Source organism: Oncorhynchus mykiss, chromosome 26 (genome assembly GCF_057628025.1).
Source record: "Oncorhynchus mykiss isolate SJ-2025 chromosome 26, ASM5762802v1, whole genome shotgun sequence".
Lineage (NCBI taxonomy): Eukaryota > Metazoa > Chordata > Actinopteri > Salmoniformes > Salmonidae > Oncorhynchus > Oncorhynchus mykiss.
Genome location: NC_143047.1, coordinates 52,177,580 through 52,198,858, shown reverse-complemented (window position 1 = coordinate 52,198,858; position 21,279 = coordinate 52,177,580). Strand labels below are relative to the sequence as shown.

General features: G+C 43.8%; 2 protein-coding genes and 1 long non-coding RNA gene across 8 annotated transcripts in view; 2 read left to right on the top strand and 1 right to left on the bottom strand.

The window, feature by feature from the left end:
- Positions 1-10,974, top strand: part of LOC110527036 (aminopeptidase N) — a 46,025-nt gene extending 35,051 nt beyond the window's left edge. For 3 of the 4 annotated variants that reach the window (XM_090222051.1, XM_090222053.1, XM_090222052.1), the window contains 8 exons: positions 1,955-2,010; positions 2,495-2,642; positions 3,588-3,679; positions 3,886-3,996; positions 5,241-5,408; positions 7,045-7,185; positions 7,569-7,650; positions 10,684-10,974. In XM_090222051.1, the coding sequence (XP_090078177.1) occupies positions 1,955-2,010; positions 2,495-2,642; positions 3,588-3,679; positions 3,886-3,996; positions 5,241-5,408; positions 7,045-7,185; positions 7,569-7,650; positions 10,684-10,836 (951 nt within the window). In that variant the 3' untranslated portion in view covers positions 10,837-10,974. Of the gene's footprint in view, positions 1-1,954; positions 2,011-2,494; positions 2,643-3,587; positions 3,680-3,885; positions 3,997-5,240; positions 5,409-7,044; positions 7,186-7,568; positions 7,778-9,251; positions 10,169-10,683 lie in introns of those variants that run through there. The other variant, XR_016492212.1, reaches the window with a different exon arrangement.
- LOC149971509 (uncharacterized) lies at positions 4,410-9,028 on the bottom strand. The gene is made up of 3 exons (XR_016492214.1): positions 8,514-9,028; positions 8,084-8,145; positions 4,410-4,505 (listed from the first exon to the last, which is right to left on the bottom strand). It is a non-coding gene; the product is annotated as an uncharacterized LOC149971509 (long non-coding RNA).
- A 9,553-nt stretch (positions 10,975-20,527) lies between the features above and the next one.
- The window catches only part of sv2ba (synaptic vesicle glycoprotein 2Ba), a 109,519-nt gene continuing 108,767 nt past the window's right edge, over positions 20,528-21,279 (top strand). The window contains exons 1-2 of one of the 3 annotated variants that reach the window (XM_090222049.1): positions 20,561-20,712; positions 20,907-20,954. The gene's annotated coding sequence lies outside the window, so the exon portion shown is untranslated. Of the gene's footprint in view, positions 20,713-20,906; positions 20,955-21,279 lie in introns of all 3 variants that reach the window. The other 2 variants (XM_090222048.1, XM_090222050.1) reach the window with 2 other exon arrangements.

Below are 21,279 nucleotides of genomic sequence, written 5' to 3'. Positions count from 1 at the left end.
TCAGCACAGACCATGAGGTAACAGTCCATATGATAATGACCTCCTCACCCAGCACAGCACAGACCATGAGGTAACAGTTCATATGATAATGACCTCCTCACCCAGCACAGCACAGACCATGAGGTAACAGTCCATATGATAATGACCTCCTCACCCAGCACAGCACAGACCATGAGGTAACAGTCCATATGATAATGACCTCCTCACCCAGCTCAGCACAGACCATGAGGTAACAGTCCATATGATAATGATCTCCTCACCCAGCTCAGCACAGACCATGAGGTAACAGTCCATATGATAATGACCTCCTCACGCAGCTCAGCACAGACCATGAGGTAACAGTCCATATGATAATGACCTCCTCACCCAGCTCAGCACAGACCATGAGGTAACAGTCCATATGATAATGACCTACTCACCCAGCTCAGCACAGACCATGAGGTAACAGTCCATATGATAATGACCTACTCACCCAGCTCAGCACAGACCATGAGGTAACAGTCCATATGATAATGACCTACTCACCCAGCTCAGCACAGACCATGAGGTAACAGTCCATATGATAATGACCTCCTCACCCAGCTCAGCACAGACCATGAGGTAACAGTCCATATGATAATGACCTCCTCACGCAGCTCAGCACAGACCATGAGGTAACAGTCCATATGATAATGACCTCCTCACCCAGCTCAGCACAGACCATGAGGTAACAGTCCATATGATAATGACCTCCTCACCCAGCTCAGCACAGACCATGAGGTAACAGTCCATATGATAATGACCTCCTCACCCAGCTCAGCACAGACCATGAGGTAACAGTCCATATGATAATGACCTCCTCACCCAGCACAGCACAGACCATGAGGTAACAGTTCATATGATAATGACCTCCTCACCCAGCACAGCACAGACCATGAGGTAACAGTCCATATGATAATGACCTCCTCACCCAGCACAGCACAGACCATGAGGTAACAGTCCATATGATAATGACCTCCTCACGCAGCTCAGCACAGACCATGAGGTAACAGTCCATATGATAATGACCTCCTCACCCAGCTCAGCACAGACCATGAGGTAACAGTCCATATGATAATGACCTACTCACCCAGCTCAGCACAGACCATGAGGTAACAGTCCATATGATAATGACCTACTCACCCAGCTCAGCACAGACCATGAGGTAACAGTCCATATGATAATGACCTACTCACCCAGCTCAGCACAGACCATGAGGTAACAGTCCATATGATAATGACCTCCTCACGCAGCTCAGCACAGACCATGAGGTAACAGTCCATATGATAATGACCTCCTCACCCAGCTCAGCACAGACCATGAGGTAACAGTCCATATGATAATGACCTACTCACCCAGCTCAGCACAGACCATGAGGTAACAGTCCATATGATAATGACCTACTCACCCAGCTCAGCACAGACCATGAGGTAACAGTCCATATGATAATGACCTACTCACCCAGCTCAGCACAGACCATGAGGTAACAGTCCATATGATAATGACCTCCTCACCCAGCTCAGCACAGACCATGAGGTAACAGTCCATATGATAATGACCTCCTCACGCAGCTCAGCACAGACCATGAGGTAACAGTCCATATGATAATGACCTCCTCACCCAGCTCAGCACAGACCATGAGGTAACAGTCCATATGATAATGACCTCCTCACCCAGCTCAGCACAGACCATGAGGTAACAGTCCATATGATAATGACCTCCTCACCCAGCTCAGCACAGACCATGAGGGAACAGTCCATATGATAATGACCTCTTCACCCAGCTCAGCACAGACCATGAGGGAACAGTCCATATGATAATGATGCTTTCTAACCTGCAAAATGAGGAGGTCTTCCCAGGAAGACCAGCACAAAGCCTGCTGACTGTCCCAATATGGAAACCAAACATATTTCAATGTCCCTGTGTTTATATTCAGGCTATTCCAGTGATCAACAGAGCCCAGGTTGTGGATGATGCTTTTAACCTGGCTAGGTGAGTCCTCTTCCACACAGCATAGTCTTCTGTCTATATTCTGTCTGTCTGTAAACTATCTGTAAAGTATTCTGTCTGTATGTAAACTATCTGTAAAGTCCTCTGTCTGTATTCTGTCTGTATGTAAACTATCTGTAAAGTCCTCTGTCTATATTCTGTCTGTATGTAAACTATCTGTAAAGTCCTCTGTCTATATGTTGTCTGTATGTAAACTATCTGTAATGTCCTCTGTCTGTATTCTGTCTGTATGTAAACTATTTGTAAAGTCCTCTGTGTATATTCTGTCTGTATGTAAACTATCTGTAAAGTCCTCTGTATATATTCTGTCTATATGCTGTCTGTATGTAAACTATCTGTAAAGTCCTCTGTCTATATTCTGTCTGTTGCTGTCAGCACCATTTCAGCAGGTGTAATTCCTGGTTGATATCATTGTAGTTAATGAATAAAGGTGTTTGTGATGTTTTTCTGTCTTGGTCCACGTCAGGGCGAGGATAGTCAGCACTATACTGGCTCTGAGAACCACCCTGTTCCTTCAGAGGGAGAGAGAGTACATGCCCTGGCAAACAGCTGACAGGAACCTGGGCTACTTCTTCCTCATGTTCGACCGCAGCGACGTCTACGGACCCATGCAGGTCAGTGTTATAAGTGGGTCCTATATGGCACCCTGTTACTTATGCAGTACTTAGACCAGATCACTATATGGCACCCCTATTCCTTATGCAGTACTTAGACCAGATCACTATATGGCACCCTATTCCTTATGTAGTACTTTGACCAGATCACTATATGGCACCCTATTCCTTATGCAGTACTTTGACTAGATCACTATATGGCACCCTATTCCTTATGTAGTACTTAGACCAGATCACTATATGGCACCCTATTCCTTATGCAGTACTTTGACTAGATCACTATATGGCACCCTATTCCTTATGCAGTACTTTGACCAGATCACTATATGGCACCCTATTCCTTATGCAGTACTTTGACTAGATCACTATATGGCACCCTATTCCTTATGCAGTACTTAGACCAGATCACTATATGGCACCTTATTCATTTTGGCCACTATATGGAATAGAGTTCCATCTGGGACATAACAGTAGACTACTGAATATTTTTTAATTGCAAAATCTGCTACTAAGATCAACTCTGTTCCATTTTTATTGACACTGAGGAATGCAAATGATAATGTCATCCAATATCTCTGATATGTTGTGATGCAGCGAGTTCTGTCCTTATCTTTCAGGTTTGCCTCAATAAACAGCAAGTTATGTTCTTATCTTTCAGGTTTGCCTCAATAAACAGCTAGTTCTGTTCTTATCTTTCAGGCTTACCTCAATAAACAGCTAGTTCTGTTCTTATCTTTCAGGTTTGCCTCAATAAACAGCGAGTTCTGTTCTTATCTTTCAGGCTTACCTCAATAAACAGCTAGTTCTGTTCTTATCTTTCAGGCTTACCTCAATAAACAGCTAGTTATGTTCTTATCTTTCAGGCTTACCTCAATAAACAGCTAGTTATGTTCTTATCTTTCAGGCTTACCTCAATAAACAGCGAGTTCTGTTCTTATCTTTCAGGCCTACCTCAATAAACAAGTCACGCCTCTTTTCAACCACTTCAAGACTATCACTGCTGACTGGACCAAGATTCCTGAGAAACACACTGACCAGTAAGAACGTCTAGCTTTCACAATGTTGATGGATACAAAGAGAAAATGTCACGATAGTTAGAAACTATTTTTAGAAGACTCAACACTCAGTCAGTTCAAAATGACTGTTCTCATCCAGTTATCATGAATGGACTCAATAAGTCAGAAGTTGTGAGGTCAGTATACCGTGAAGAGTTTCTTCATTTGTGTTTTCCTCCCGTCTCCAGGTACAACCAGGTGAATGCCATCTCTATAGCCTGCAGTACAGGAGTAGCAGGCTGTGAGGAGCTGACTACAGGCTGGTTCAAAGACTGGATGAAAACGCCCGAGAACAACACGTACAGAGAGCCCTCCTCTTCTTCTCCTCTCCTCTCCTCTCCTCTCCTCTCCTCTCCTCTCCCTCTCCTCTCCTCTCCTCTCCTCTCCTCTCCCTCTCCTCTCAAATCGAATCGAATCAAATCAAATTTATTTAAATAGCCCTTCGTACATCAGCTGATATCTCAAAGTGCTGTACAGAAACCCAGTCTAAAACCCCAAACAGCAAGCAATGCAGGTGTAGAAGCACGGTGGCTAGAAAAAACTCCCTAGAAATGCCAAAACCTAGGAAGAAACCTAGAGAGGAACCAGGCTATGTGGGGTGGCCAGTCCTCTTCTGGCTGTGCCGGGTGGAGATTATAACAGAACATGGCCAAGATGTTAAAATGATCATAAATGACCAGCATGGTCAAATAATAATAATCACAGGCAGAACAGTTGAAACTGGAGCAGCAGCACGGCCAGGTGGACTGGGGACAGCAAGGAGTCATCGTGTCAGGTAGTCCTGAGGCAAGGTCCTAGGGCTCAGGTCCTCCGAGAGAGAGAAAGAAAGAGAGAAAGAGAGAATTAGAGAGAGCATACTTAAATTCACACAGGACACCGGATAGGACAGGAGAAGTACTCCAGATATAACAAACTGACCCTAGCCCCCCGACACATAAACTACTGCAGCATAAATACTGGAGGCTGAAACAGTAGGGGTCCTCTCCTATCCTATCCTCCTCCTCCTCAACCCTAGTGTTGAAGACTGTTATTGATCTCAACCCTTGTGTTAAAGGCTGTTATTGATCCCAACACTAGTGTTGAAGGCTGTTATTGATCCCAACCCTAGTGTTGAAGACTGTTATTGATTCCAACCCTAGTGTTGAAGACTGTTATTGAGCCCAACCCTAGCTTTGAAGGCTGTTATTGATCCCAACCCTAGTTTTGAAGGCTGTTATTGATCCCAACCCTAGTGTTGAGGATTGTTATTGATCCCAACCCTAGTGTTGAAGACTGTTATTGATCCCAACCCTAGTGTTGACGAATGTTATTGATCCCAACCCTAGTGTTGAAGACTGTTATTGATCCCAACCCTAGTGTTGAAGACTGTTATTGATCCCAACCCTAGTGTTGAAGACTGTTAATGATCCCAACCCTAGTGTTAAAGGCTGTTATTGATCCCAACCCTGGTGTTGAAGGCTGTTATTGATCCCAACCCTAGTGTTGAAGACTGTTTTTGATCCCAACCCTGATGTGATGATCTCGTTTACATTGTCTGGTCCAGGATTCACCCCAACCTGAGGCAGACGGTGTACTGCAGCGCCATCGCAGCAGGAGGGGTGGAGGAGTGGGACTTTGCCTGGAGGATGTACAGAGAGGCTTCTATTGCCTCTGAGGCTGACAAGCTGATGTATTCCCTGGCCTGCACCAGGGTTCCCTGGTTACTGAACAGGTGAGGATGACCTCTGGCCTGCACCAGGATTCCCTGGTTACTGAACAGGTGAGGATGACTTCTGGCCTGCACCAAGGTTCCCTGGTTACTGAACAGGTGAGGAGGACCTCTGGCCTGCACCAGGGTTCCCTGGTTACTGAACAGGTGAGGATGACTTCTGGCCTGCACCAAGGTTCCCTGGTTACTGAACAGGTGAGGATGACCTCTGGCCTGCACCAGGATTCCCTGGTTACTGAACAGGTGAGGATGACTTCTGGCCTGCACCAAGGTTCCCTGGTTACTGAACAGGTGAGGATGACCTCTGGCCTGCACCAGGATTCCCTGGTTACTGAACAGGTGAGGATGACTTCTGGCCTGCACAAGGGTTCCTTGGTTACTGAACAGGTGAGGAGGACCTCTGGCCTGCACCAGGGTTCCCTGGTTACTGAACAGGTGAGGAGGACCTCTGGCCTGCACCAAGGTTCCCTGGTTACTGAACAGGTGAGGATGACCTCTGGCCTGCACCAAGGTTCCCTGGTTACTGAACAGGTGAAGAGGACCCAGACTGTGTCCCAAATTGAACCCTATTCCTTATTTATGGCGGCCTACTGCTCTATGTGCCCTCTATGTTCCCTCTATGAGCCCCCTATGTGGCCTCTATGAGCCCTCTATGAGTGCTCTATGTTCCCTCTATGAGCCCCCTATGTGGCCTCTATGAGCCCTCTATAAGCCCTCTATGAGCCCTCTATGTGCCCTCTATGCGCCCTCTATGAGCCCACTATGTGCCCTCTATGAGCCCTCTATGAGCCCTCTATGTGACCACTATGAGCCCTCTATGTGCCTTCTATGAGCCCTCTATGTGCCCTCTATGAGCCCTCTATGTGCCCACTATGAGCTCTCTGTGTGCCCTCTATGTGCCCTCTATGAGTCCTCTATGTGCCCTCTATGTTGCCTCTATGTGCCCGCTATGAGACCTCTATGAACCCTCTATGGGCTACTATGAGCCCTCTATGAGCCCTCTATGGGCCACTATGTGCCATCTATGAGCCCTCTATGTAACCTCTATGGGCCCAATATGATCCCTCTATGATCCCTCTATGTGCCCTCTATGAGACCGCTATGAACCCTCTATGTGCCCTCTATGAGCCCTCTATGAGCCCTCTATGAGCCCTCTATGAGACCTCTATGAGCCCTCTATGAGCCCTCTATGTGCCCTCTATGTGCCCTCTATGTTGCCTCTATGTGCCCGCTATGAGCTCTCTGTGTGCCCTCTATGTGCCCTCTATGTGACCTCTAGGAGCCCTCTATGTGCCCTCTATGAGTCCTCTATGTGCCCTCTATGAGCCCTCTATGAGCCCTCTATGAGCCCTCTATGAGACCTCTATGAGCCCTCTATGAGCCCTCTATGTGCCCTCTATGTGCCCTCTATGTTGCCTCTATGTGCCCGCTATGAGCTCTCTGTGTGCCCTCTATGTGCCCTCTATGTGACCTCTATGAGCCCTCTATGTGCCCTCTATGAGCCCTCTATGAGCCCACTATGTGCCCAATGGGTTCTGGTCAAAGTAATGCAGTGTGTTTGAATCAAATAGTATTAGTTGATCAATATAGTTGTGCAGGATCATTCAGGATGGATCTGATCTGTGTGTTTGGGTTTCAGGTATCTGAACTACTGTCTGGATCCAGAGAAGATTCGGAAACAGGACGCCACATTCACCATTGTGTACATTGCTGGTAATGTTGTGGGCCAGTCTTTGGCTTGGGACTTTGTCAGAACCAACTGGAACCACTTATTTAATGAGTGAGTAGGATCCAACATATATATAATGCATCTGTCTGATGTGAACACTGCAGTTATTCATCCTAATGATTACATCCCAAATGGCACCCTAATCCCTGTGTAGTACACTACCACTGGTCAAAAGTAGTGGCACCCTAATCCCTATGTAGTACACTACCGCTGGTCAAATGTAGTGGCACCCTAATCCCTATATACTACACTACCTCTGGTCAAGGGTAGTGGCACCCTAATCACTATATAGTATACTACCTCCGGTCATATAGGGTCATGTTGTAGGCCAGTCTTTGGCTTGGGACTTTGTCAGAGCCAACTGGCTTGGGATTTTATCAATTACGTTTTAATGTGTTGAATGTTGACCGTATTTATGTCTCCTCATCTTGTAGTTATGGAGGGGGATCGTTGTCCTTCGCACGGCTCATTGATGGAATCACCAGGCGCTTCTCCTCAGAGTTTGAACTGAAACAGGTACAACCCATTCAGAGCTTCTGTGTCTCTGTGTGACTGTGATCCAACCCCAGACGTCCAGTTGACTTCCTGGTTGGTGATGTCACGCTGCTATAACTAACATAATAAGAGTGTTACCTCCTGACGTGTTAATTAACCTTTCTGATCTCCCCATCCCGGATCCGGGATCGTGAATACAGACTCAAGCTCATTACCATAACGCAACGTTAACTATTCATGAAAATCGCAAATGAAATGAAATAAATATGCTAGCTCTCAAGCTTAGCCTTTTGTTAACAACACTGTCATCTCAGATTTTCAAAATATGCTTCTCAACCATTGCAAAACAAACATTTGTGTAACAGTATTGATGGCTAACGTAGCATTTAGCATTAGCATTCAGCTGGCAACATTTACACAAAAAAACAGAAAAGCATTCAAAAAAATCATTTACCTTTGAAGAACTTCAGATGTTTTCAATGAGGAGACTCTCAGATAGCAAATGTTCAGTTTTTCCTGAAAGATTATTTGTTTAGGACAAATCGCTCCGTTTTCTGCGTCACGTTTAGCTATGAAAAAACCCCTGTATCCAGGATTGTGTAAATCTATCAGCAAGCTCATTAGCATAACACAACGTTAACTATTTATGAAAATCGCAAATGAAATGAAATAAATATGCCATCTCTCAAGCTTAGCCTTTTGTAAACAACACTGTCATCTCAGATTTTCAAAATATGCTTCTCAACCATAAGAAAACAATCATTTGTGTAAAAGTAGCTAGCTAGCGTTAGCATTTCGCGTTAGCATTTAGCGTTAGCATTAGCGTTAGCATCCAGCACGCAACATTAACAAAAACATAAAAGCCTTCAAATAAAATCATTTACCTTTGAAGAACTTCTGATGTTTTCAATGAGGATACTCTCAGTTAGATAGCAGATGCTCAGTTTTTCCAAAAAGATTCCTTGTGTATTAGAAATAGCTCTGTTTTATACATCACATTTGGCTACCAAAAAAAATCCGAAAATTCAGTCCTCAAAACGCGAACTTTTTTCCAAATTAACTCCATAATATCGACTGAAAACATGGCAAACGTTGTTTAGAATCAATCATCAAGGTGTTTTTCACATATCTCTTCATTGATACATCGTTCTTGGACACATGCTTTCTCCCCTGAATCAAATGGTAAAGTAGAAGCAGCTGGCAATTGCGCACCGAATTCGACGCAGGACACCAGGCGGACACTTGGAAAATGTAGTCTCTTATGGTCAATCTTCCAATGATATGCCTACAAATACGTCACAATGCTGCTAAGACCTTGGGCGAACGACAGAAAGTGTAGGCTCATTCGTTGCGCAATCACAGCCATATAAGGAGAGAATGGAAAACAGAGCTTCAGAAATTCTGATAATTCCTGGGTGATGCATCATCTTGGTTTCGCCTGTAGAATGAGTTCTGGGGCACTTACAGACAAAATCTTTGCAAATTCTGAAACTTCAGAGTGTTTTCTTTCCAAAACTGTCAAGAATATGCATAGTCGAGCATCTTTTCGTGACAAAATATCGCGCTTAAAACGGGAACGTTTTTTATCCAAAAATGAAATAGCGCCCCTAGAGCTCTAACAGGTTAACAGGTATAATGAGAGAAAAAAATGCTGGTTAACGAAAAGGAAAATGCCAGCACACTGGTGGTCCAGATGCTTCCAAACATTTAATTGATCTATTAAACAACGTTTAATTAAAACATACCTTTATCAAGGTGGATACGGTCATCATCTAGGAAACAGAAACTCTCAGACAAACATGGGCCAAATGTCCCTTCCCCTTCAGAAATAGATAATTAATAACCTGTCCATTCTCTGCTCCTATAGATGAATACTGTCAGAATCTAGGAAACAGAAACTCTCAGACAAACATGGGCCAAATGTCCCTTCCCCTTCAGAAATAGATAATTAATAACCTGTCCATTCTCTGGTCCTATAGATTAATACTGCCTTAATAACCTGTCCATTCTCTGGTCCTATAGATTAATACTGCCTTAATAACCTGTCCATTATCTGGTCCTATATATTAATACTGTCAGAATCTAGGAAACAGAAACTCTCAGACAAACATGGGCTAAATGTCCCTTCCCCTTCAGAAATAGATAATTAATAACCTGTCCATTCTCTGGTCCTATAGATTAATACTGTCAGAATCTAGGAAACAGAAACTCTCAGACAAACATGGGCCAAATGTCCCTTCCCCTTCAGAAATAGATAATTAATAACCTGTCCATTCTCTGGTCCTATAGATTAATACTGTCAGAATCTAGGAAACATAAACTCTCAGGCAAACATGGGCCAAATGTCCCTTCCCCTTCAGAAATAGATGAATACTGTCTTAATAACCTGTCAATTATCTGGTCCTATATATTAATACTGTCTTAATAACCTGTCCATTATCTGGTTCTATATATTAATACTGTCTTAATAACCTGTCCATTATCTGGTCCTATAGGTTAATACTGTCTTAATAACCTGTCCATTATCTGGTCCTATATATTAATACTGTCTTAATAACCTGTCCATTATCTGGTTCTATATATTAATACTGTCTTAATAACCTGTCCATTATCTGGTCCTATGTATTAATACTGTCTTAATAACCTGTCCATTATCTGGTCCTATAGGTTAATACTGTCATAATAGCCTGTCCATTCTCTGGTCCTATATGTTAATACTGTCTTAATAGCCTGTCCATTCTCTGGTCCTATAGGTTAATACTGTGTTAATAGCCTGTCCATTCTCTGGTCCTATAGATTAATACTGTGTTAATAGCCTGTCCATTCTCTGGTCCTATAGAATAATACTGTGTTAATAGCCTGTCCATTCTCTGGTCCTATAGGTTAATACTGTGTTAATAGCCTGTCCATTCTCTGGTCCTATAGATTAATACTGTCTTAATAACCTGTCCATTCTCTGGTCCTATAGATTAATACTGTGTTAATAGCCTGTCCATTCTCTGGTCCTATAGGTTAATACTGTGTTAATAGCCTGTCCATTCTCTGGTCCTATAGTTGCAACAGTTCATTGAGGAGAATGCAGAGCAGGGTTTTGGTTCAGCCACACTAGCAGTGGACCAGGCCCTGGAGAGAACCAAAGCCAACATGAAGTGGGTCGCAGAGAACAAGGCAGACGTCTACAAATGGTTCACTGATAATTCAGCATAAACTTATTTGTGGACTGTTTGGAGATTAAATTCATATGTGGAGAATGCAAGCATTTAGTGTTTCATGTGGAATTCATGATTTTCTGAAATATTTGCAGATCATTTTTACCCAGAACCAATAAAGTTTACATTGTAAAAATATATAGAATATATTGTTTTATGTAAAAGAAAAAAGTAGAGAGTAGAGAGTCAGGAGAGTGTTAAGTCAGACAGGTTCAGCTTTATAATCAGTATTTAAAGAAGAACTATACAAGACAGGAAGAGGGGAGGAGAGGAGAGAGGAAAGGAGAAGAGCTCTCCTCTCCTCTGCTTCAGTTTACTACCTTCCTCATCGGTCAGGGACCAACACCTCTCCTCTCCTCTCCTCTCCTCTCCTCTCCTCTCCTCTCCTCTCCTCTCCTCTCCTCTCCTCTCCTCTCCTCTCCTCTCCTTCAGTTTACTTCATCCCTCTGAAGCTGACAGTATCTCCCTTCATTAGTGGTCTATATCCTCTCTGTCATCATCCCTCTGAAGCGTACATTTGACTAAATAGAATGAGATGGGCCCAGAATGTCCCAGAAGGCCCTGTGTTATAGAGACTGCACTGAGCCAGCGAGCCGTGCCCCTCCCATTGCGTGCCAACGGTCAGGGGGAATCTGTTGTCTGTAATCCCAACATGGAAGCTAGCAGCTAGAGGACGAGCCCAGATGATGAAGGGCAGAGAGACACAGCCAGGACTACTACACTACAACTCCACTGCAGCTCAGATCACATTCCCCACATTCACCTTGCTGATGGCCTTGTTTCTATAGCCTTTGATTGTGACGGTTGAACTGCATCGTTTACACAACAACCTACTGCTAAAGATCACTGACAACTACATGGTTTCTCCACACTAGATTGTTATTTCTCTATATTGGGTCTGCAGTGGTCCACACAGAGTAACCCGTCAGTCACGCTGGGCCAGTGTTCATGGTGGAATGTGATTGGTTGGGTGGATGGCTTGACGGCTGGCTGGGGAATGTCGAGGTGGAGCTAAGGCACGGAGGGGGAGGGGTAAATGGAGAGTGGACACTGTGTTGCTCTAAATTTAACCAATGGCTCAGCTGGGGTGGAGCTAATCCTCTTTGGCCTGAATTAGGATTACCAGGCAGCTTTACCAGAATGGTGCCTCTATGAAATCAAATGAAACTGTATTTGTACGCGGTAATAACATGGCTATATAAACAGGAAGTACCAGTACTGAGTCAATGTGGAGGGGTACCAGGTAATAACATGGTTATAAACAGGGAGTACCAGGTATTAACATGGCTAGATACAGGGAGTACCAGGTAATAACATGGCTCTATACAGGGAGTACCAGGTAATAACATGGTTATATACAGGGAGTACCAGGTAATAACATGGTTATATACAGGGAGTACCAGGAAATAACATGGCTATATACAGGGAGTACCAGGTAATAACATGGCTATATAAAGGGAGGTAATAACATGGCTAGATACAGGGAGGTAATAACATGGTTATATACTTGGAGGTAATAACATGGCTATATACCGCGAGTACCAGGTAATAACATGGCTATATATAGGGAGTACCAGGTAATAACATGGCTAGATACACGGGGTACTAGGTAATAACATGGCTAGATACACAGGATACCAGGTAATAACATGGCTAGATACACAGGATACCAGGTAATAACATGGCTATATACAAGGATTACCAGGTAATAACATAGCTATATACAGTGAGGTAATAACATGGCTAGATACAGGGAGTATCAGGTAATAACATAGCTATAAACAGGGAGTACCAGGTAATAACATGGCTATATACAGGGGGTCCAGGTAATAACATGGCTAGATACACGGGGTACCAGGTAATAACATGGCTAGATACACGGGGTACCAGGTAATAACATGGCTATATAAAGGGAGTCCCAGGTAATAACATGGCTATATACAGGGAGTACCAGGTAATAACATGGCTATATACAGGAAGTACCAGGTAATAACATGGCTATATACAGGAAGTACCAGGTAATAATATGGCTATATACAGGAAGTACCATGTAATAACATGGCTATATACAGGGAGTACCAGGTAATAACATGGCTATATACAGGAAGTAATAGGTAATAACATGGCTATATACAGGAAGTACCAGGTAATAATATGGCTATATACAGGAAGTGCCAGGTAATAACATGGCTATATACAGGAAGTACCAGGTAATAACATGGCTATATACAGGAAGTGCCAGGTAATAACATGGCTATATACAGGAAGTACCAGGTAAAAACATTGCTATATACAGGGAGTAGCAGGGAATAACATGGCTATATACACTGGGTACTAGGTAATAACATGGCTAGATACACGGGATATCAGGTAATAACATGGCTATATACAGGAAGTACCAGGTAAAAACATGGCTATATACAGGGAGTACCAGGTAATAACATGGCTATATACAAGGAGTACCAGGTAATAACATGGCTATATACAGGGAGTACCAGGTAATAACGTGACTATATACAGGGAGTACCAGGTAATAACATGGCTAGATACACGGGACACCAGGTAATAACATGGCTATATACAGGGAGTACCAGGTAATAACATAGCTAAATACAGGGAGGTAATAACATGGCTAGATACAGGGAGTATCAGGTAATAACATGGCTATATACAGGGAGTACCAGGTAATAACATGGCTATAAACAGGGAGTACCAGGTAATAACATGGCTATATACAGAGGGTACCAGGTAATAACATGGCTAGATACACAGTGTACCAGGTAATAACATGGCTAGATACACAGGGTACCAGGTAATAACATGGCTAGATACACGGGGTACCAGGTAATAACATGGCTATATACAGGAAGTGCCAGTACTGAGGTAATAACATGGCTATATACAGGGGTACCAGGTAATAACATGGCTATATACAGGGAGTACCAGGTAATAACATGGCTATATACAGGAAGTGCCCAGTAATAACATGGCTATATACAGGAAGTACCAGGTAATAATATGGCTATATACAGGAAGTGCCAGGTAATAACATGGCTATATACACGGGGTACTAGGTAATAACATGGTTATATACAGGGAGTACCAGGTAATAACATGGCTATATACAGGGAGGTAATAACATGGCTAGATACAGGGAGTATCAGGTAATAACATGGCTAAATACAGGAAGTGCCAGGTAATAACATGGCTATATACAGGAAGTACCAGGTAATAACATGGCTATATACAGGGAGTACCAGGTAATAACATGGCTAGATACACAGTGTACCAGGTAATAACATGGCTAGATACACGGGGTACCAGGTAATAACATGCCTATATACAGGAAGTGCCAGTACTGAGTTAATAACATGGCTAGATACAGGGGTACCAGGTAATAACATGGCTATATACAGGGAGTACCAGGTAATAACATGGCTATATACAGGGAGGTAATAACATGGCTATATACAAGGATTACCAGGTAATAACATGGCTATATACAAGGATTACCAGGTAATAACATAGCTATATACAGGGAGGTAATAACATGGCTATATGCAGGAATTGCCAGGTAATAACATGGCTATATACAGGAAGTACCAGGTAATAACATGGCTATATACAGGAAGTGCCAGGTAATAACATGGCTATATACAGGAAGTACCAGGTAAAAACATTGCTATATACAGGGAGTACCAGGGAATAACATGGCTATATACACTGGGTACTAGGTAATAACATGGCTAGATACACGGGATATCAGGTAATAACATGGCTATATACAGGAAGTACCAGGTAAAAACATGGCTATATACAGGGAGTACCAGGTAATAACATGGCTATATACAAGGAGTACCAGGTAATAACATGGCTATATACAGGGAGTACCAGGTAATAACGTGACTATATACAGGGAGTACCAGGTAATAACATGGCTAGATACACGGGACACCAGGTAATAACATGGCTATATACAGGGAGTACCAGGTAATAACATAGCTAAATACAGGGAGGTAATAACATGGCTAGATACAGGGAGTATCAGGTAATAACATGGCTATATACAGGGAGTACCAGGTAATAACATGGCTATAAACAGGGAGTACCAGGTAATAACATGGCTATATACAGAGGGTACCAGGTAATAACATGGCTAGATACACAGTGTACCAGGTAATAACATGGCTAGATACACAGGGTACCAGGTAATAACATGGCTAGATACACGGGGTACCAGGTAATAACATGGCTATATACAGGAAGTGCCAGTACTGAGGTAATAACATGGCTATATACAGGGGTACCAGGTAATAACATGGCTATATACAGGGAGTACCAGGTAATAACATGGCTATATACAGGAAGTGCCCAGTAATAACATGGCTATATACAGGAAGTACCAGGTAATAATATGGCTATATACAGGAAGTGCCAGGTAATAACATGGCTATATACACGGGGTACTAGGTAATAACATGGTTATATACAGGGAGTACCAGGTAATAACATGGCTATATACAGGGAGGTAATAACATGGCTAGATACAGGGAGTATCAGGTAATAACATGGCTAAATACAGGAAGTGCCAGGTAATAACATGGCTATATACAGGAAGTACCAGGTAATAACATGGCTATATACAGGGAGTACCAGGTAATAACATGGCTAGATACACAGTGTACCAGGTAATAACATGGCTAGATACACGGGGTACCAGGTAATAACATGCCTATATACAGGAAGTGCCAGTACTGAGTTAATAACATGGCTAGATACAGGGGTACCAGGTAATAACATGGCTATATACAGGGAGTACCAGGTAATAACATGGCTATATACAGGGAGGTAATAACATGGCTATATACAAGGATTACCAGGTAATAACATGGCTATATACAAGGATTACCAGGTAATAACATAGCTATATACAGGGAGGTAATAACATGGCTATATGCAGGAATTGCCAGGTAATAACATGGCTATATACAGTAAGTACCAGGTAATAACATGGCTATATACAGGGAGTACCAGGTAATAACATGGCTGTATACAGGGAGTACCAGGTAATAACATGGCTATATACAGGAAGTACCAGGTAATAACATGGCTATATACAGGAAGTACCAGTACTGAGGTAATAACATGGCTATATACAGTGAGTACCAGGTAATAACACGGCTATATACAGTGAGTATAGCCATTAATGGCTGTGTGTTGAGTTATTTTGAGGGGACAGCAAATTTAGAGTGTTATACAAGGTGTACACTCACTACTTTACATTGTAGCAAAGTGTCATTTCTTCAGTGTTGTCACATGAAAAGATATACTCAAATATTTACAAAAATGTGAGGGGTGTACTCACTTTTGTGATATACTGTATCTACCTCCATCACTCCAGTATCCCCTTCCCCCTATACATATCTACCTCCATCACTCCAGTGTCCCTGTCCCCTTCCCCCTATACATATCTACCTCTATCACTCCAGTATCCCTGTCTCCTTCCCCTATACATATCTACCTCCATCACTCCAGTATCCCTGTCTCCTTCCCCCGATACATATCTACCTCCATCACTCCAGTATCCCTGTCTCCTATACATATCTACCTCCATCACTCCAGTATCGCTGTCTCCTTCCCCTATACATATCTACCTCCATCACTCCAGTATCCCTGTCTCCTTCCCCCTACACATATCTACCTCCATCACTCCAGTGCCCCTTCCCCCTATACATATCTACCTCCATCACTCCAGTATCAATGTCTCCTTCCCCCTATACATATCTACCTCCATAACTCCAGTATCCCTGTCTCATTCCCCCTATACATATCTACCTCCATCACTCCAGTATCCCCTTCCCCCTATACATATCTACCTCCATCACTCCAGTATCCCTGTCTCCTATACATATCTACCTCCATCACTCCAGTATCCCTGTCTCCTTCCCCTATACATATCTACCTCCATCACTCCAGTATCCCTGTCTCCTTCCCCCTACACATATCTACCTCCATCACTCCAGTGCCCCTTCCCCCTATACATATCTACCTCCATCACTCCAGTATCCCTGTCCCCTTCCCCCTATACATATCTACCTCCATCACTCCAGTATCCCTGTCTCCTTCCCCCTACACATATCTACATCCATCACTCCAGTATCCCTGTCTCCTTCCCCCGATACATATCTACCTCCATCACTCCAGTATCCCTGTCTCCTATACATATCTACCTCCATCACTCCAGTATCCCTGTCCCCTTCCCCTATACATATCTACCTCCATCACTCCAGTGCCCCTTCCCCCTATACATATCTACCTCCATCACTCCAGTATCAATGTCTCCTTCCCCCTATACATATCTACCTCCATAACTCCAGTATCCCTGTCTCATTCCCCCTATACATATATACCTCCATCACTCCAGTATCCCTGTCTCCTTCCCCCTATACATATCTACCTCCATAACTCCAGTATCCCTGTCCCCTTCCCCCTATACATATCTACCTCCATCACTCCAGTATCTCCTTCCCCCTATACATATCTACCTCCATCACTCCAGTATCTCATTCCCCCTATACATATCTACCTCCATCACTCCAGTATCTCCTTCCCCCTATACATATCTACCTCCATAACTCCAGTATCCCTGTCTTATTCCCCCTATACATATCTACCTCCATCACTCCAGTATCCCTGTGCCCTTCCCCCTATACATATCTACCTCCATCACTCCAGTATCCCTGTCCCCTTCCCTCTATACATATCTACCTCCATCACTCCAGTAATCCTGTCTCCTTACCCCTATACATATCTACATCACTCCAATATCCCTGTCCCCTTCCCCCTATACATATCTACCTCCATCACTCCAGTATCTCCTTCCCCCTATACATATCTACCTCCATCACTCCAGGATCCCTGGCCCCTTCCCCCTATACATATCTACCTCCATCACTCCAGTATCCCTGTCCCCTTTCCCCTATACATATCTACCTCCATCACTCCAGTATCCCTTTCCCCTTCCCCTATACATATCTACCTCCATCACTCCAGTATCCCTGTCTCCTTACCCCTATACATATCTACATCACTCCAATATCCCTGTCCCCTTCCCCCTATACATATCTACCTCCATCACTCCAGTATCTCCTTCCCCCTATACATATCTACCTCCATCACTCCAGTATCAATGTCTCCTTCCCCCTATACATATCTACCTCCATAACTCCAGTATCCCTGTCTCATTACCCCTATACATATCTACCTCCATCACTCCAGTATCCCCTTCCCCCTATACATATCTACCTCCATCACTCCAGTATCCCTGTCTCCTATACATATCTACCTCCATCACTCCAGTATCCCTGTCTCCTTCCCCTATACAAATCTACCTCCATCACTCCAGTATCCCTGTCTCCTTCCCCCTACACATATCTACCTCCATCACTCCAGTGCCCCTTCCCCCTATACATATCTACCTCCATCACTCCAGTATCCCTGTCCCCTTCCCCCTATACATATCTACCTCCATCACTCCAGTATCCCTGTCTCCTTCCCCCTACACATATCTACATCCATCACTCCAGTATCCCTGTCTCCTTCCCCCGATACATATCTACCTCCATCACTCCAGTATCAATGTCTCCTTCGCCCTATACATATCTACCTCCATAACTCCAGTATCCCTGTCTCATTCCCCCTATACATATCTACCTCCATCACTCCAGTATCCCTGTCTCCTATACATATCTACCTCCATCACTCCAGTATCCCTGTCTCCTTCCCCTATACATATCTACCTCCATCACTCCAGTATCCCTGTCTCCTTCCCCCTATACATATCTACCTCCATCACTCCAGTATCTCCTTCCCCCTATACATATCTACCTCCATCACTCCAGTATCTCCTTCCCCCTATACATATCTACCTCCATCACTCCAGGATCCCTGGCCCCTTCCCCCTATACATATCTACCTCCATCACTCCAGTATCCCTGTCCCCTTTCCCCTATACATATCTACCTCCATCACTCCAGTATCCCTTTCCCCTTCCCCTATACATATCTACCTCCATCACTCCAGTATCCCTGTCCCCTAATCCATATACATATCTACCTCCATCACTCCAGTATCCCTGTCCCCTTCCCCCTATACATATCTATCTCCATCACTCCAGTATCCCTGTCTCCTTCCCCTTATACATATCTACCTCCATAACTCCAGTGTCCCTTTCCCCTTCCCCCTATACATATCTACCTCCATCATTCCAGTATCCCTGTCTCCTTCCCCCTGTACATATCTACATCCATCACTCCAGTATCCCTGTCCCCTTCCCCCTATACATATCTACCTCCATCACTCCAGTATCCCTGTCTCCTTCCCCCTATAAATATCTACCTCCATCACTCCAGTATCCCTGTCTTCTTCCCCCTATACATATCTACCTCCATCACTCCAGTATCTCTGTCCCCTATACATATCTACCTCCATCACTCCAGTATCCCTGTCCCCTTCTCCCTATACATATCTACCTCCATCACTCCAGTATCTCTGTCCCCTTCCCCCTATACATATCTACCTCCATCACTCCAGTATCCCTGTCCATGTAAACATGGTACTGGAACTGACTTCTTAAGTAGTTCCTGTATATATTGTTGTAGTAGCTTACTTACTGACATTATTGTGTATTTCATATTTCCCATTCTTATTTATTGTACATTTTTTTTCTAGTAATACATTGTATTGACTATTGCATTCTTGGGGTTTTGAGTGTGCAAGAAAGACATTTATTGTACTTGTGCATGTGATCTTGAAACTTGAAGCATATTGTCACCGATGATTAGGCCTACCACCGTTGTGTCGTCCAGCAAACGTAATGATGGTGTTGAAGTCATGGGTAATCAGGGTAGTACAGGAGGGGACAAAGCACGCACCCCTGAGGGGTAGTTTGGTGGATGTGTTGTTACCTACCCTCACCACCTGGGGGTGGCCCGTCAGGAAGTCCAGGATCCAGTTGCAGAGGGAAGTGTTCAGTGTCCTTAGCTTAGTGATGAGCTTTGAGGGCAACTATGGTGTTGAACGCTGAGCTGTAGTCAATGAACAGCATTTTCACATAGGTGTTCCTTTTGCCCAGGTATTAGAGGCCAGTGTGGAGAGCAGTAGAGACTGATCCATCTGTGGATCTGTTGGGGCGGTATGAGAACTGGAATGGGTGTCTGGGATGATGTTGTCGATGTGAACCATGACCAGCTTTTCAAAGCCCTTCACGGCTACAGATGTCAGTGCTACGGGGCGGTAGTCATTTAGACATGTTACCTTGGTGGTCATAGAGACAGGGACTATGGTGTTCTGCTTGAAACATGGAGATTTTACAGACTGGGTCAGGGAGAGGTTGAACATGTCAGTGCTACGGGGCAGTAGTCATTTAGACACACCTCCGTCTGGCTACCCACCCACTCATTCTGTAGCTATATATCCTGGCTGGACTGTACCATGTTGTTAAGCAGGGGGAGGGTGGAGGCCTGTGTGGGGAGGAGCCTGTAGCTGTATAACCTGGCCGGACTGTACCAAGTTGTTAAGCAGGGGGTGGGTGGAGGCCTGTGTGGGGAGGAGCCTGTAGCTGTATAGCCTGGCTGGACTGTACCAAGATGTTAGGCAGGGGGAGGGTGGAAGCCTGTGTGGGGAGGGATGGGGTGTGTGTGTGGGGGGGGGGGGGTCATGACGTTGGAGACTAATCCCCTGGTCTGTAAAACTGCCGGCTGATAGATAAACTGATATGTTGAATCTGCCTTTACAACTCTCTTTCCCTGGATATTGGATCTCAATTCTGGATATTTTTTAAATTGACTTTAATGCTAAGGGAATGCCAAGTCTGGTAAGAATTTTTTTGTGGGGGGGGGGGATAATTTATTGTAATGTTTTGTCCATTTCACCTTTGAAAGTCAAATGAAATGACGTCCCATTTTACATGTTGAGTTGTTTTGCAGTGCAGAGGACAGGTACTGCTGGTATAACATCACTGATCGTTAAAACTAGAGTCCGTTTATTTCCGTTTTGTTCTCCTTGCAGTGCTGTGTCTGTCGAGCTGTAAACTCAGAGTCTAGGAGGAGAAATAAGGTCTTCTTCATATATATAAGAAAGAAAAACATTTTGGGAAGTGTGATATTTTAATGGTATAAAGTGATATTCTTTCCAATAGGAAAGGTAATACTGCATTACACTCCGTGGCCACATCAGGATGGGATGTCCCGTTCTGATATAACAGTTGGATATGAGCTTGATGAACTGTAAATACCTCGCTGATTTCCATGGTCATTTACATCAAAATAAAACAGAAACTATGATGTCACAACCATTCCAAAGGAGTCATCTGTCATATGCATATTCTCTCCTTAAAGAAAATAATGACTTAGTTGAGGAGGTGCAAAGGGCACGTAGTGGA